The sequence below is a fragment of the Chaetomium strumarium genome, assembly GCF_033439665.1.
Source record: "Chaetomium strumarium strain CBS 333.67 chromosome Unknown B0T15scaffold_2, whole genome shotgun sequence".
NCBI lineage: Eukaryota > Fungi > Ascomycota > Sordariomycetes > Sordariales > Chaetomiaceae > Chaetomium > Chaetomium strumarium.
In genome coordinates, this window is record NW_026944430.1 from 309,692 (window position 1) to 325,406 (window position 15,715).

Here is a 15,715-nt window from a genome sequence, read left to right on the forward strand (position 1 = left end):
CTAGACCCTGACTAACTTGGCCTTAACGAATTCCAGCTGGCTTATAGCCTAAGCCTTTTCTTCTGCGAGTCTTCGGGTAACCGTTCGAAGCTCGGCTTATTCTTCCTCAACCTCCTAAAGACGTTAAGCAAGAAAGATAGGGTTCGGGCCAATAGGTTTATTGTCCGATTGTCGTATCCTCTATTGACCTTCTTCGTTCTAGGTTAACTGGAAGCCCCAACCTTCTACGAGTTATAATACTACAGCGGCGGCAATACTATAGCCTATAATAGGTTCTTCGAACGTGATATAGGGGCTATTGCTTCCTGACTAAGAGGAGTTGTCGATACTTCCTTCGGCTATGCCCCGGTCGACTATATCGTCGAAGTTATCCTCGGTATAGCTTGCTATGGCCACTTCGACTATATAGGTTGACTTATCGATCGTAGCGTTTTCCTTGCCGGGCACCTGCTTCCAATTCTTTTTGCTGCGGTATTCCCGCTTAAAGTGTCCTTTCTTGCCGTAGTTGAAACAGGTAACTTAGGACTTGTCCTTCCGTCCCTTATCCTTACGCTAGGTGGCGTCGATATCTATAGGACTAGTATAGGTGCTATACGATATGCTAGGGTACCATTGCTTCTTTTTATCGTTGGCTTTGACAAATGTAGGCTACGTTCCGCGCCCCTTGCACTACTGTCGTCTGGCGTAAATTCGATTGTTAATATAGATAGCCATAGCGATATATTTATCAAGCGTATTAGGCCGGTCTTTCTAGTATAGTTCATCCTTGACTTCTTCCTTCAAGCTATTATAGAACAACTATATAAGACCTTTATTATTGATCTTATACCGAAGTAAATCCTAGCGGAACTATATAGTATAGGCAGCCGCCGACTTTGTCTGCCTTAGGCGTACGAGTCGCTCCTACGTATAGAGCTTCTTATTATAATCTCCGAATACCTTTTGGATCTCCTTCTTAAATTTATCGTACGATTTGAAAATTTCAATAGTAAAGTCGTCCTAAGCGTCTATATTATTAGTTAGCCAATCCTTAAGAGTAGGTTCAAACTATCGAAGTACTTTCCCCTTAAGCCGTAAGAAGATAAATATAACTTTAGTAGATTCGTCTATAAACTTGTTTGGGTAGTACTTAAAATAGGCTCTTATAGATATAAGGAATCTAGTAAGTCCTTCCTTATCGCCTCTATACTTAGGGGGTGCTTTAAGTTTGGCCTTGTCCTTAGGCTTGCTGTTATAGGCCTTATTAACAAGCTATTGTATATAGCCGTTCTCGGCCTTAAGCTAGGCGATTTTAGTGTTGAGAGCCTCGAGAGCCTGCTGCATCTAGCGTATAGTCGCGGCTTAGCTCTAGGGTTCCGGGGTACTAGGTATCTAAGGCGCTATAATAGTTGGTAGTACCTTCGATCTAAACCGTAATAGAGTTAAAGGGAGTAAGTAACGTATAACGAAACTATAGGTAGTCCTGCCTCTAAAAGGGTTCGCCGGTCGAAGGTATCTGCTAGTCGGACTATAGGTCTCGGTAAAGCCAAAAGGTTTATAATAATATAAGTCGCAATATCTATATAGTAATATAGGGCTACCTTACTATTTATATTGCTTATTGGAGAACTCCTAAAGTCCTCTAGAACGAATGACTATATATTAGCTATTTTTCTATGGACGCCTATGCTCGCCGTCGTCCTTGGGCGTCTATAGTCGCTAGTGCTCGCCAGCGTCCCCGAGCGTCCATACGGACGCTCCTGGACGCTGTCGTCCATCGGCATCCATATAGGGCATCTTACTGCCTCGTGCTTCCCGATTGGTAACCTCATCACCTGCATGGCCCCACCAGGTCGGGTTATATGGTTGGTTCGTAACAATGACGGTAGAAGAAGTAGAGGACAAAGGCGAACCGTAAGTACAGACGCAACTACCGCCGGCGACTGGGAAGACCGTGGCAGAGAAAACTCGCCATGCTAGGCAACGCCGGGAGCAGAGAAAAAGAGCACGTTTCGCGGCGTAGAGGAAGAGAGCATTGGAATAGGGCCCCTGCTGGACTATAGCTCTGCAGGAGGCAAGGGGAGTGCCGATACCTAACCTCCCCGGCCACCGTAAGCCGGCACTGGTGACCTTGGCGGCGGGAATACGCCGTGTAGGAATGGCCCGCCTGCGTATACCGACGAGCATACGAACCATATACCAAGAGCTCGACAATTAGGATATCGAATTTATGACCACGGCCGGTATAATTCGTATATATAGAGAGAAAGGCGTTATAGTAATAAGAACTACACTCGCTGAGCTCGAGCTAGTAGCGGGCAAGCCGGACCTCCGCTTTCTATACCTCCCTAACGAATTCTTTCGGAGTCTATTGCGCAAGGAAGGCCAGCCGGAAGACTATACCGAACGGCTTCTCTAAGCGTACTACGAATTCATTAGAGCCCTATAGATAGAAGATACAACCATTCGCAAGATTACTAAGCAGGATACGGATATTTTCTTCGAGAAATTAAATAAGCCGACGCCTACGGCCGAAGATATCAAGAACAGGCTACTACCACAATATAGAGACCTTTACAAAGCCTTCCTACCGCAAGAAGCTAATACTCTACTACCGTACCGCTTATACGACCACAAGATCGAATTGCTCCTAGGAACCAAGCTTCCCTCGGCGCGAAACAGGCCACTTTCGCCTATAGAACTGCGCGTATTGAAGAGGTAGCTCGATGACAACCTAGCAAAAGGCTTTGTTCGACCGTCGAAGTCGAGCGTTGCGTCGCCGGTATTACTAGCGCGTAAGCTAGGCGGAGGAATACGTATTTATATAGACTACCGCACAGTTAATAATATGACCATGAAGAGCCGTTACCCTATCCCACTGATCCAGGAGACCCTAGATTCTATATGTAAGGCAAAGGTATTCACAAAGCTCGATGTTATTGCGGCATTCAATAGGGTATGCGTTGCGGAAGGCTACGAATAGCTGATAGCGTTCATTATATGGTTCGGGCTATACGAATCACTAGTGACGCCGTTTGGGCTATAGGGCGCGCCTGCAACGTTTTAGCACTATATTAACGACCTACTTTACGACGCACTTGACGAATATACTACGGCCTACCTTAACGACGTGCTTATCTACTCTAGGAATATAGAGGACCATATAAAATAGGTCCGGGAGGTCCTTAAAAGGCTAATCGACGCAGGCCTATAGATTGACATTGACAAGTGCGAGTTCTATACCAAACGTATAAAATATCTAGGCCTAATCATTACGCCCGGGAGCATAGAAATAGACCTAGAGAAGGTAACGGCAATTACTTTGTAGGAGGCACCAACAATACGAAAGTAGCTATAGCGATTCCTTGGCTTTGCGAACTTCTATAGGCGTTTCATCAGCGATTTTATAGGCATGGCCAAGCCATTATACGACCTGACGAAGAAGATAACCGAATGGAACTAGACCAAAGAGTGCCAGCTAGCGTTTGAGCAACTAAAACGAAGCTTTTTAATAGCGCCTGTGCTTAGAATCTTCGATTGGGAGCGCTCAACTATAGTAGAAACCGATGCCTCGGACTGGTTAGCGGGTGGTACGCTCTCGTAGGTAGGCGACGACAGCGAGCTTTACCCTATAGCGTATTTCAGTGCCAAACATAACGCCTAGGAATATAACTATAATATCTATAACAAGGAGCTCTTAGCTATTATCAAGGCCCTAGAAGAGTAGCGCCTAGAACTCGAGGGCGTAGTATAACGGTTTGATATTATTACGGACTATAAGAACCTATAGACCTTTGCAATAACGAAATAGCTATTACTAAGGCATATAAGGTGGTTAGAGTTCCTTTTACGGTTCAACTTCCGTATCGTATACCGACCGGGTATAGCAAACGCAAGGCCCGACACGCTAAGCAGGAAACCAGAGGATATACTATAAGGTGTTAAGGATGACAGACTGTACAATAGAAAGAGGCCATTAATCTACCCCGACCGCTTCGATCCGGCTACGTTCGGCGAAGACGAAGAATTACAAATGTTCCAACTTGACGTAAGCTAGTATATCGACGACCTACTATCGGATATATATACAAACTCGGCGTTCCTATAGCGTTCTAGCGGCGTTAGCTAACAAAACAGCGTATATATAGCCGAAGGAGATCAAGAAGCGCTTAAGAGTCCTATTTGCAAAGTGTAGAGCCATAGCCGGCAAGGCCTACTATAGGGACCGTATAATCATCGACCCAGACGATAGTAATATATACCTTCAACTGATCCATAGAGTGCATGCCTCAGCGCCGGGGGGGCACCTAGGCCGTACAAAGACCTTGGACCTAATAAATAGGCGTTACTAGTGGCCAGGAATGAGCCAAGCAGTGCGCGCCTACTATAAGGGATGCCTTCTCTGCGATAAAACAAAGACCACGAAGGCGGCGCCGGCAGGCTTCTTAAAGCTATTGCCTATACTACTAGCGCTATAGCGCGATATCTCGGTCGACTATATTATACCGCTGCCTACGTATGCGAGAAGAGGCCAGGATTTTCAATATATCGCGGTTGTAGTCGACCGCCTAACGAAAATACGGCACTTTATACCAATAGCTACACTAGAAGCGGAGGAACTAGCAGAACGATTTATCGAGAGGGTTTATAGCTTATATAGTACGCCGGAGACTGTTATTTCCGACTGCGGCACGTAGTTTATATCGACCTTCTAGAGAGCACTGTCGTTACAACTAGGGGTGACACTACAGCCGTTGTCGGCCTACTACCCCTAAACGAATGGCCAGATAAAGCGTATCAATATGGAATTAGAGCAATACCTAAGGCTATTTATGGACTAGGCATAAGATGACTAGGTAGATTGGCTGCCAATAGCCGAATTCGCAGGCAATAATACGGCATCGGAGACAATAGGCGTATCGCCGTTCTACGCGAATTACGGCTTCTACCTATATATAGATGTTAAGCCGGCAAAGCTATGCCCCCCGAATCTTATAAAGCTATAGCGACGGGAGTTCTTCTGCGCATCGGAAATTGCGGCCCGGTTCTAGGTGGTTTAGGACTATATCACAGCGCTCTCGAAACAGGCCTAGGACTGCTATAAAGAGGGCGCGAACAAAAGGCGAGATAACGCGCTAGTCTACCAGGTAGGCGACCGTATAATATTAAGTATATAGAATTATAAGACCGGCCGGCCGTTATAGAAGCTAGAACCCCATTAGGAGGGACTATTCGAGGTTATAAAGGCATTGTCGTACGCTATAACGTTAAAATTACCGGCCAACATAAAGGTTTTCAATATATTCTATATATTATAGGTAAGGCCCTATATCTAAGCCGGACTGCCTAGGCAGGAAGAAATATAGCAAGATGTCCGAGCCAACTGCAGCAGGGTCATTATAAGAACCGACGACAGCAAGGAAATATAGGAATATCGATTCGAGAGTATCCTAGACTATAGTAAGATAGACAACGGCCGTTGGCAATACCTAGTAAAGTAGAAAGGCTATAACGAACCAACCTAGCAACCGGCCATAGACCTATATGGCTGCGATAATGCGATCTAGGCGTACTATAACGCCTACCCGGACTAGCCGGGACCCCCGGCGTAAGTCGCGCGCTGTAACACCAGGGAATCATCACGAAGGTCGTCGGCGTCACGAGACGGCATATAGGAACCGGGACAGTATACGCGGGAGCAGCGGGAGCAGCGGGAGCCGGCGCCGGAAGGAAGACGGCACTCGTCGAGGGTACGGAACAGAGCGTACGAGGCGGAACCAGGGTAACCGGTGCAGCGGCAAGCGGGTTCAATACGCGCGCGTAGGCAATTGAATCAGTAGAACGGAATGTCCGTCGGCGAAGAAGGGTATTATATGACCGGCTTAGGCCGGGCGTATAACCAGGGAAAACGTCGTTTTATAAGAATTGGCCAATTTGGCCGACGGCCCGGAAGGGGGGGCCTTATTTAGAGGACGGGGTAGTGTTACGGGCATAGCCTGTGCCATATCGTAGAGTAGGGTTAGGGTTCAGGCACAAGGGTTGTGGAGCCCTGGTCGGGCCTATAGGGTTGGTCTGTGCAGCGCAGGGTATTTCCCTGTGCGCGGCAGGGCCACACTTCTGGTTCCCTTGTGCAACCATATATATACCATTGCACCCTATACGGTCCGTGATAAAGGGCATTGACTCCCTAGATAACTATCGCCCATTTGCGGTTGCTAGGCTAAGCTAGCTTTGCCTTGCTCCTGCCATTAGAGGTTGTAACAACTATACCTATATAGATAATGCCCATTATAAACCTAGTCTCGTCAAAGTTATAGATATTGTCATCTATAATGCCGTACTTGGCCTTAACGTTCTATACAAGGGCAAACCAATCGCCAATAACCTTTAGGTCCTTGCACTTGACCCTCTAGTAGTTATATCTATACACCTAGCGCGTTTGGATCCCTTCCTTACGTTAGACGAAGTTATATGCCCAGAGCTTGCCAATAGGGGGTGTATCGCATATATATAGAAGTTGGTTGGCCATATCTTCTATACCATATAACCTGAGCGGAAAAGCTCGCTCGGAGAGCTCAATTATATATCGAACAAGCGCCTCCTCTTCGGAATCGGTAAGCCGGCGCGAGTTAGGCGTGGTGTCGCATCGTATAGGCTTTCCGGCGCATCGACGCGCTAGGGTTCTACAGTCGACCCTATAGATCTTGGCTGCGGCTCGTTCGCTTAGATTTTTATCGTTTTGAAGAACTTGGAGAGCCAAGTTTAACCTATCCTCTTTCAAAGTAGCGGGCATCCTCAATGGTAGAGAAAATGTATTGTTGAGGGTAGAGGTGTCGCGTCGCGTAGAAAGTAGGTCATTCGCTTATATGGGTCACTCGCTTATAAGATACGTTAACTACATGTACAGAACCCTAAATCCATTCCCTTCGCTAAATTAGTGAAAGATTGATAGAAATCTCTGTAATTCCAAAGAAAGCTTATATTGCACTTACATATGCATATGCAATTCTCTTCATGTCAGGGCTTCCATGTTAAACGTACTTGTGCTTTACCTCTTAATTTTAGCTTACGCGCCAGTGCGTCTTCGCATTTCAAGACCAGCGAAGCTAATGGACCTAGGATAACTGAGCCACGACTCTATACCTTAGAGGCCGGATAACTAATATCACCCGGACTTCTATATAATCGGGCGATCTTGTTAAAGATAGGAATTCGGGTGTATATAGGTTTTGTTTTCGGTAATTCGCTTCTCTGGGTCGCTCGCTTTTATGGATGTTACTTACATGTAGGTACATATTACATCTGTTGCGGGCACAGTTTGCTCTGAGCACGGCTGGGTTCATAAGCATACACGGGTAATCTTTTGCCGTCAGCGTCTAATGGGGAAATATCAAGGAGATAACAGCCAAGCCCTTTCCAACCGTTGAGATGGGGCAACGTTATTTTTCTTTCGTCTTGGAACTCCCATTCCAAGCCATCCCCATTCTAAGTACTTCCCTTTTCGGAACAGCATCCATGGCGCAGCTGTCCATCATGCTCGAGTACGCGCGCCAGCATTCGCCAATCCCAATCTCCGCGCTCTTCGTCTTGGTCATCACCATAGCTTGTTTATTTCGCTTGTATTTACTAGCTCTTCCCAAACCAATCCCAGGAATTCCCTACAACAAAGACTCCGCCAACAAACTCTTCGGCGACGGCCAAGCGTATTTGGAGGATTTTAAAGATGGAGGAACCTTTGCCACGTACTGCCAATCGGTAGCCAAATCATTAGACGCACCACTCATACAAATCTTCATCAAACCTTTCAAACAACCGCTCCTTGTCCTTGCAGACTTCCGAGAAACCCAGGCCTTAATGCGTCGCAACGACTTTGACCGCTCTGACGACATGGCCGATATGATTTTGGGCTTGATGCCGGAACACCATATGGGCATGAAGACCGATGCGGCTTGGGAAGCTCAACGTCTTCTCATCAAAGACCTCATGCTTCCCTCGTGGTTGCACAGCGTTGCAGCTCCTGAGATATATCAGCATGCCCTCTCCCTGGTTGAGTTGTGGGGCCTTAAATCAAGACTGGCCGATGGAAGGGCCTTCGAGGCATCAGAAAATCTACGTCGAATGACAATGGATGCTGTGATGTCTTTCTGCTTCGGGAAAAGGTTCCGGGATACCGCGACCCGTCCTGATATCGAAGCGTTGAAATCGAAAAGCCTGGACATAACTATGCCGGACGACCCCGAAGAGCCCGTCATATTTCCCCATACGGCGCCCAGCCCTGTGCTCAATGCGCTCGACATCCTATTCTCACTCATCGCAGAGATTCAAGGGAGCCCGACGCCGAGCTGGACCTGGTCTTATATCTTGCAAAAGCCACGCAATGCCCATGCACTCCGGCTGAGAGACGCATATATCTTAGCGGAGATCAGATATGCAGTTGAGCAACTGAAGGAGAGCAGAGGCGACGATACGGGGAAGTCGGCAGTCCAGTATATGGTCCTGCGCGAGAAGAGTCTTGCCGAGAAGGAGGGCCGGGAGCCTCAATACCTATCCAAAGTCATGATGGACGAAGTACGTAGGCACTTGATATTGCCTGGCTTGCGTTCGGGACTGACCGCTTATCGCAGGTGTGCGGCTTTGTATTCGCCGGAACTGATACAACCAGCACGGCGATGTCATGGGGTGTCAAGCTCTTGACTGACAACCCTCGAGTAGCAGCGCGTCTACGGACAGCGTTGCGAGAGTCGTTCGCGGATGCAATCGTTGATGGCCGAAACCCAACGGTGGAAGAGATTGTTGGGACCCATGTGCCCTATCTTGAAGCCACTCTTGAAGAGATCCATCGCTGCGGCGGTACGACGCCGATTGTTGATCGCCAAGCCACTATCGACACAGAGCTGCTTGGTCATCGCATCCCTAAAAAGACAAACGTTGCATGCCTGACGATGGGACCAAGCATGATGGAGCCCAGCTTCGATATCAACGAGGCGCATCGTCATGAGAGCATTCGTGGCATGCAAGGAGAAAAATGGAAACAGTGGGATGTGAATGATATGGCTTTGTTCAAACCTGAACGCTGGATTAAGGACAACAGGTTCGATCCCGGAGCCGGACCGCAACTGGCTTTTGGTCTGGGTGTCCGAGCATGCTTTGGAAAAAGACTGGCGTATCTGAACATGAGGATATTGTTTGCGCTGCTCGTGTGGAACTTCGAGCTGTTGCCCTGTCCGAAGAGATTGTCGGATTACAGCTCCAAGTTAGTGGCGACAAACAGGCCGAACACATGCTATGTATGCTTACTGTACCGTGGGTGCCCTGCTCAGGTGCCCTGTTCAGGGCTCGAACCCACGACCTTCTGTATTTTCCTTTCTGTCCTTTGTTGTGGGGCCAAGTCACGTGACCTTAGGCACCCCACAAAACTCTGTAATTCCTTGCGCCTACCAGCGCGCATTTCCTTTTCCTTCCTTAAGCTTAGATCTTCGATATCAGAGGCATTAATACAGCCGGTCTGACCTTGTTTATATTGCTTCGCTCGTCACACTTACAGGCGATGGGGTCCAGTCGTTGGATGGGAAGTCCGATCTTTATAATTTCTATATTCAGAGAGGTGCACATCAAGAATTGCCGTTGCCGATAACGTATCTTATAAGCGAGTGACCCATATAAGCGAATGACCCACTTTCTACGCGACGCGACACCTCTACCCTCAACAACACATTTTCTCTACCATTGAGGATGCCCGCTACTGTGACGGTGCAATGCACCGACCATGATGATGATATCATTTGTATGTATAATGATTCATCATACCAAGTGATGATTCATTATGCATGTTCCATTACATCATGCATGCAAGCTTAGACCTACTCGCATCCTGTATTTAAAGCCTACCTTGCAGTCTCGAGGATTTCTTTCCTCCTGCAAGTTCAATATTCTTGCAATGCAGTCAGTTTACCACCAGAGGCTTGACCCTGGCCTTGAACGACGGCCCTCGTGACAATATTGAACTTCCTTTGGATTGCGTACCTAGCCAGGCAATTCATCGTAACGGCTACGACCTTCCGAACCGACCCGTGCCTAGTCGACCGAGCACGTAGTACATCGTCTTAGCGGAGGCCTGACCACGTATTCGAACAACTACGGAGCCTGCACCTAGAGCCCCCCGTCGGCACCCGGAATCTTTTTTTTTTTTTTTTTTCACCTTATTTATCACTTCGGGCCTTCCTTCCCTGGCACTAAAGGGTTACGGTAATAATTGGAAGTGCCATTTCCTCAAGGGTCTTCGGTATTCATTGCAAGCGCGGCAGTTTCCGACCTTCTTCCCCTGCATATGGGTTGTATGGTAATTAGAAGTATGTGGACCGACCGGCTGGATCCCGAATTGCAAGAGCCCTCCTTTTTCTCGCATCTGCATTTAATAACGAATACGAACGACAACCGACCTGCAAGATGGACCCTATTTAGCACATGCAGCAGGTCATTCAGAACCACGAAGCCCAGATTCAAGCCTTATCAAAGGAGCTTACCGACTTGAGGACTAAGCCGGCCCGCAAGCCCAAGCCGAGTCTCCCCGATCCTGACAAGTTCTTCGGCACCTACCATTGGGATACCTGGTTTCCGGCCATTCAAGCCAAGCTCCATATCGACAGTCAAGCCATTGGAGCTCCGGAAGCCCAGTTTTTCTATGTATATGGTCGTCTCGACAGCAAGGTTCAGGCACTCGTTACACCACAGTTAGCCGTTGCCGAAGACACAAAGCAGTACGACCCCTAGAACCTGCTTAATCAACTAGCCCGTTTGTTCGACGACCCCAACAAAGTGCGCGATGCCGAAGATAAACTATAAGCCTTGAAACAAGCCGACGACGACCCGCTCCCAGTCTTCCTAGCCCGGTTCGAACGGCTGCTTTACGCGGCTAAGGCGAACATATGGCCTGACAACACCAAGATCGCTATACTTCGTCGTGGCTTGAACAAATCAGCCCGCTCCCGGCTCGATACCCAGGTTATCGTACCCGACGATTACAACGGCTTTGTCGCAATGCTCCAGAAGCTCAACATACGTTACCACGGTTCCGGTAACCCCAAGCCCTTCAACGCCAATCACAACAAGGGCGAACCGATAGATTTGAATACAGTGGACATTGCAGCTATGGATATGCCGAAGTATGGTATAGTCCCTGAGCTCCGGTCGATAAAGAAGGCTCTAGAAGAGGACTCTAGTGATGACGACGGCGACCTATACGATTGATTGGGTGTGGTTTTGGTGGATTTTTTTCGAGCTGTATTGGAAGCCTCGAGGACGAGCCTTCTTTGGAGGGGGGGGTTGTAACGGTGCAATGCACCGACCATGATGATAATATCATTTGTATGTATAATGATTCATCATACCAAGTGATGATTCATTATGCATGTTCCATTACATCATGCATGCAAGCTTAGACCTACTCGCATCCTGTATTTAAAGCCTACCTTGCAGTCTCGAGGATTTCTTTCCTCCTGTAAGTTCAATATTCTTGCAATGCAGTCAGTTTACCACCAGAGGCTTGACCCTGGCCTTGAACGACGGCCCTCGTGACAGCTACTTTGAAAGAGGATAGGTTAAACTTGGCTCTCCAAGCTCTTTAAAACGATAAAAATTTAAGCGAACGAGCCGCAGCCAAGATCTATGGGGTCGACCGTAGAACCCTAGCGCATCGACGCGCTAGAAAGCCTGTATAATGCGACACCACGCCCAACTCGCGCCGGCTTACCGATTCCGAAGAGGAGGCGCTTGTTCGATATATAATTGAGCTCTCTGAGCGAGCTTTTCCGCTTAGGTTATATAGTGTAGAAGATATGGCCAACCAACTTCTATATATATATAATATGCCCCCTGTCGGCAAGCTCTAGGCATATAACTTCGTCCAATATAAGCAAGGGATCCGAATACGCTAGGTATATAAATACAACTACTAGAGGGCTAAATATAAGGATCCAAAGGTCATTGGCAATTGGTTTGCCCTTATATAGAATGTTAAGGCCAAATATAGCATTATAGATGACAATATCTATAACTTTGATAAGACTGGGTTTATAATAGGCATTATCTATATAGGTATAGTTATTATAACCTCTAATGGTAGGAGCAAGGCAAAGCTAGCTTAGCCTGGCAACCGTAAATAGGCGATAGTTATCTAGGGAGTTAATACCCTTGGCTGGACTATCTCTCTATTTATTATCTTGGCCGTATAATACTACCTCGCTAACTGGTATACCGAGTATAACCTCCCAGCCGACTGGCGTATTATAACCACCGATAATGGCTGGACTACTAATGCCATAGGCCTAGATTAGATCAAGCACTTTGACTACTATATAGCGTCCTAGGCAAAGGGCAAGTACCGGCTGTTGATCCTCAATAGCCATAAGAGGCACTACTCCACCGAATTCGAGTTCTATTGCCAGTAGAATAATATTATTACGCTCTATATACCTCTGCATTCCTCGTACCTCCTCTAGCCACTCGATGTCGGCTGCTTTAGGCCGCTAAAGAAGGCGTATAGTCGCTAGATTAAGCACTTGATACGGATGTATATTACCTACGTAAGCAAGCTCGAGTTCCTCTATACCTTCCGTAAGGCCTTCTTCGCCTCTATAACGGAGAAGAATACCTAGGGTGGCTTTGCAGGTGCTAGCCTTATACCGTACGATCTAGAGAGGGTGCTATCCAAGCTGGATATAAGGCTTTATATACTAATACCCCTGAACTTACGGGCCGGCATACTACAACCTTGGATCTTCCAGACACTATACAACCCTTGAGAAGCAACCTTGCAGTCAATACTTATTAAGACTCGTATTGCCAACTATTAAAATAGCTCCCTAACCTCGATGTTGGCTGCTATAGACCAGCTTGCTAAAAGTACAACAGCGGTAATATACTATATTGCTCTCCTTTATGCAAAGAATACTTCGCCCTATAAGGCCAACGAGGCACTAAGCAAGCGCCGGAGAGCAAAAAGAACACGCGTATAGCTTGGAGGATCGCTTGCAATATATAATATAAAGGATCAACTAGGCCAGAAGGCCGTAGTTGGGGAGGTGGCGCAAGAAAAGGAGCAGGATAGTAGTAGTACAGGGGGGGGTTATATAAAGGTCCGGTGCTATAGTATATACAGCAAGCCTAGCCATAATACCCGCACTTGTGTCATGAACTAACCTGCAGAAGCCGGTGGGGGCCGACCTGCATGGTCGACAGGCGGCGCCTGTACCCAATCATTACGAGGCAGAAGGAACCAATAAGGATTAGGGAAATCAGGAACAATGCCAAGAACGATTGTTCCTGGGGAACAACGCCAAGGAATGTTGTTCCAGATGGAACAATGGGAACGACAATTGTTCCAAATGTTCCAAGATCTAGGCACGGGATACCTAGGGGAGGAAGCTGTATATAGTTCTACCATTCTGCCACTTATTCAGATAGCTAGCTTCCTCAGTGAGCAATTACAAGCAATAGCCCACACCTATTGTGCAGACATTGCGACAAGCATTGTTATGAACCCTTTGGCTTCACCGAGACCTACAGTCCGACCAGCAGTTACCTTCGACCGGCGAACCCTTTCAGAGGCAGGACTGCCTATGGTTTCGTCATACGTTGCTCACTCCCTTTGACTCTGTCACGGTTTAGATCGAAGGTAACAACAATCATCATGGCGCCTTAGACATCTAGCACCCCAGAATCCTAGAGCCAGGCCGCAACCATACGACAGATACAGTAGGCTCTCGAGGCTCTCAACGCCAAAATCGCCCAGCTTGAGGCCGAGAATGGCCATATACAGCAGCTCGTCAACAAGGCCTACAACGGCAAGCCCAAGGACAAAGCCAAACTCAAAGCACCCCCTAAGTACAGAGGCGATAAGGAAGGACTTACTAGATTCCTTATATCTATAAGGGCCTATCTTAAATACTACCCAGACAAGTTTACGGACGAATCTACCAAAGTTATATTTATCTCCTCGCGGCTTAAGGGGAAGGTACTTCGATGGTTTGAACCTACCCTTAAGGATTAGCTAACCAATAGTACGGACGCTTAGGATAACTTCACTATTGAAATTTTCAAATTATACGATAAATTTAAGCAGGAGATCCAGAAGGTATTCGGAGACCATAATAAAAAGCTCTATATATAGGAGCGACTCATACGCCTAAGGCAGACAAAGTCGGTAGCTGCCTACGCTATATAGTTCCGCTAGGATTTACTTTAGTATAAGATTAATAACGAAGGTCTTATATAGTTGTTCTATAATAGCTTAAAGGAAGAAGTTAAAGATAAACTATACTAGAAAGACCGACCTAATACGCTTGACGAATATATCGCTATAGCTATCTATATTGACAATTGGATTTATACCAGGCGCTAGTAACACAAAGGACAAGGAATATAGCCTATATTTGTCAAGGCCAATAACAAGAAAAAGCGACAATACCCTAGCACGTCGTATAGTACCTATACTAGACCGATAGATATAGATACCACCTAGCGTAAAGAAAAGGGATGGAAGGACAAGTCCTAAGCCACCTATTTTAACTACGGCAAGAAAGGATACTTTAAGCGGGAGTGCTATAGCAAGAAGAACTAGAAGCAGGTGCCTAGCAAGGAAAACGCTACGATCGACAAGTCAACCTATGTAGTTGAAGTAGCTACGGCAAGCTATACCGAGGATGACTTCGACAATATAGTCGACTGGGGCATAGCTGAAGGGAGCATTAATAACTCCTCCCGGTTAGGAAGCAATAGCCCCTATATTACGTTCGAAGAACCTATTATAGGCTATAATATTGCTACTGCTATGGCATTATAACTTGCAGAAGATTGGGGATTCCAGCTGACCTAGAACGAAGAAGGTCAATAGAGAATATAATAATCGGACAACGAACCTATTGGCCTAAACCCTATCTTTCTCGCTTAACGCCTCTAGAAGGTTGAAGAAGAATAAGCCGAGCTTCGAACGGTTACCTAAAGACTTACGGAAGAAAAGGCTTAGGCTATAAGCCAGCTGGAATTTGTCAAGGCCAAGTTAGTCAGGGTCTAGAAAGAGCACTACTCGAACTTATAGGATGGACCGGCATAGGACCAAGGCCAGGATAGAAGGAATAGTGGAATTAAGAACCCCGAGGCTGAATATTAGAAGGCCTAGAACTAACGAAGACTTAAGGGGCAGGAACTATAAGATTGGGATACTTTTTGGAACAAGAAGCTATATAACAGCGTCGGGGATAGCAACGTAGTATGTATCTGGATTGGATTTGGCCTACGCTACGAACCTTATGAACAAGACGTACTTCGACTCTAACCCTAGCGATACGACTATGTCTATGTCCTATGGTTCCAATATATCGCGTATAAATGCCGATACTATTTTCGATCGAAGTTCGACAACGACTTCTGGCCCGATAGGCCTACCGACTGAAACGGAGAACCTCGACTAGTCCTATAGGTTTGGGATATAGGAACCGGCGCCAACCAGTTCCTATAGAAGGTCGGAAGGACCAGTACCTATAATAGAATCAGTGTGACACCAAGAAGAATCCAACCCGAAGACTGCTAGCAGTAGCCCAATAGCACTCGACTATACAAAAGCCAGGATTGCTTAATCTATATATAAGCAAAGCTCTAGGAACACTACGAACGTAAAACGCGCACGTAAAGATGGATGATACCTCGCAAACGATGCTAGGAAGAAAGAAGAGCCAACGAA

General features: G+C 46.8%; 1 protein-coding gene across 1 annotated transcript; it reads left to right on the forward strand.

The window, feature by feature from the left end:
• Positions 1-7,494: 7,494 nt before the first annotated feature.
• B0T15DRAFT_565268 (cytochrome P450 monooxygenase) lies at positions 7,495-9,403 on the forward strand (the record flags this gene model as incomplete). The annotated part of the gene is made up of 3 exons (XM_062870666.1): positions 7,495-8,547; positions 8,604-9,266; positions 9,383-9,403. The coding sequence occupies 3 exons, from the start codon at positions 7,495-7,497 to the stop codon at positions 9,401-9,403; spliced, it is 1,737 nt and encodes a 578-aa protein (XP_062723581.1).
• Positions 9,404-15,715: the final 6,312 nt, after the last annotated feature.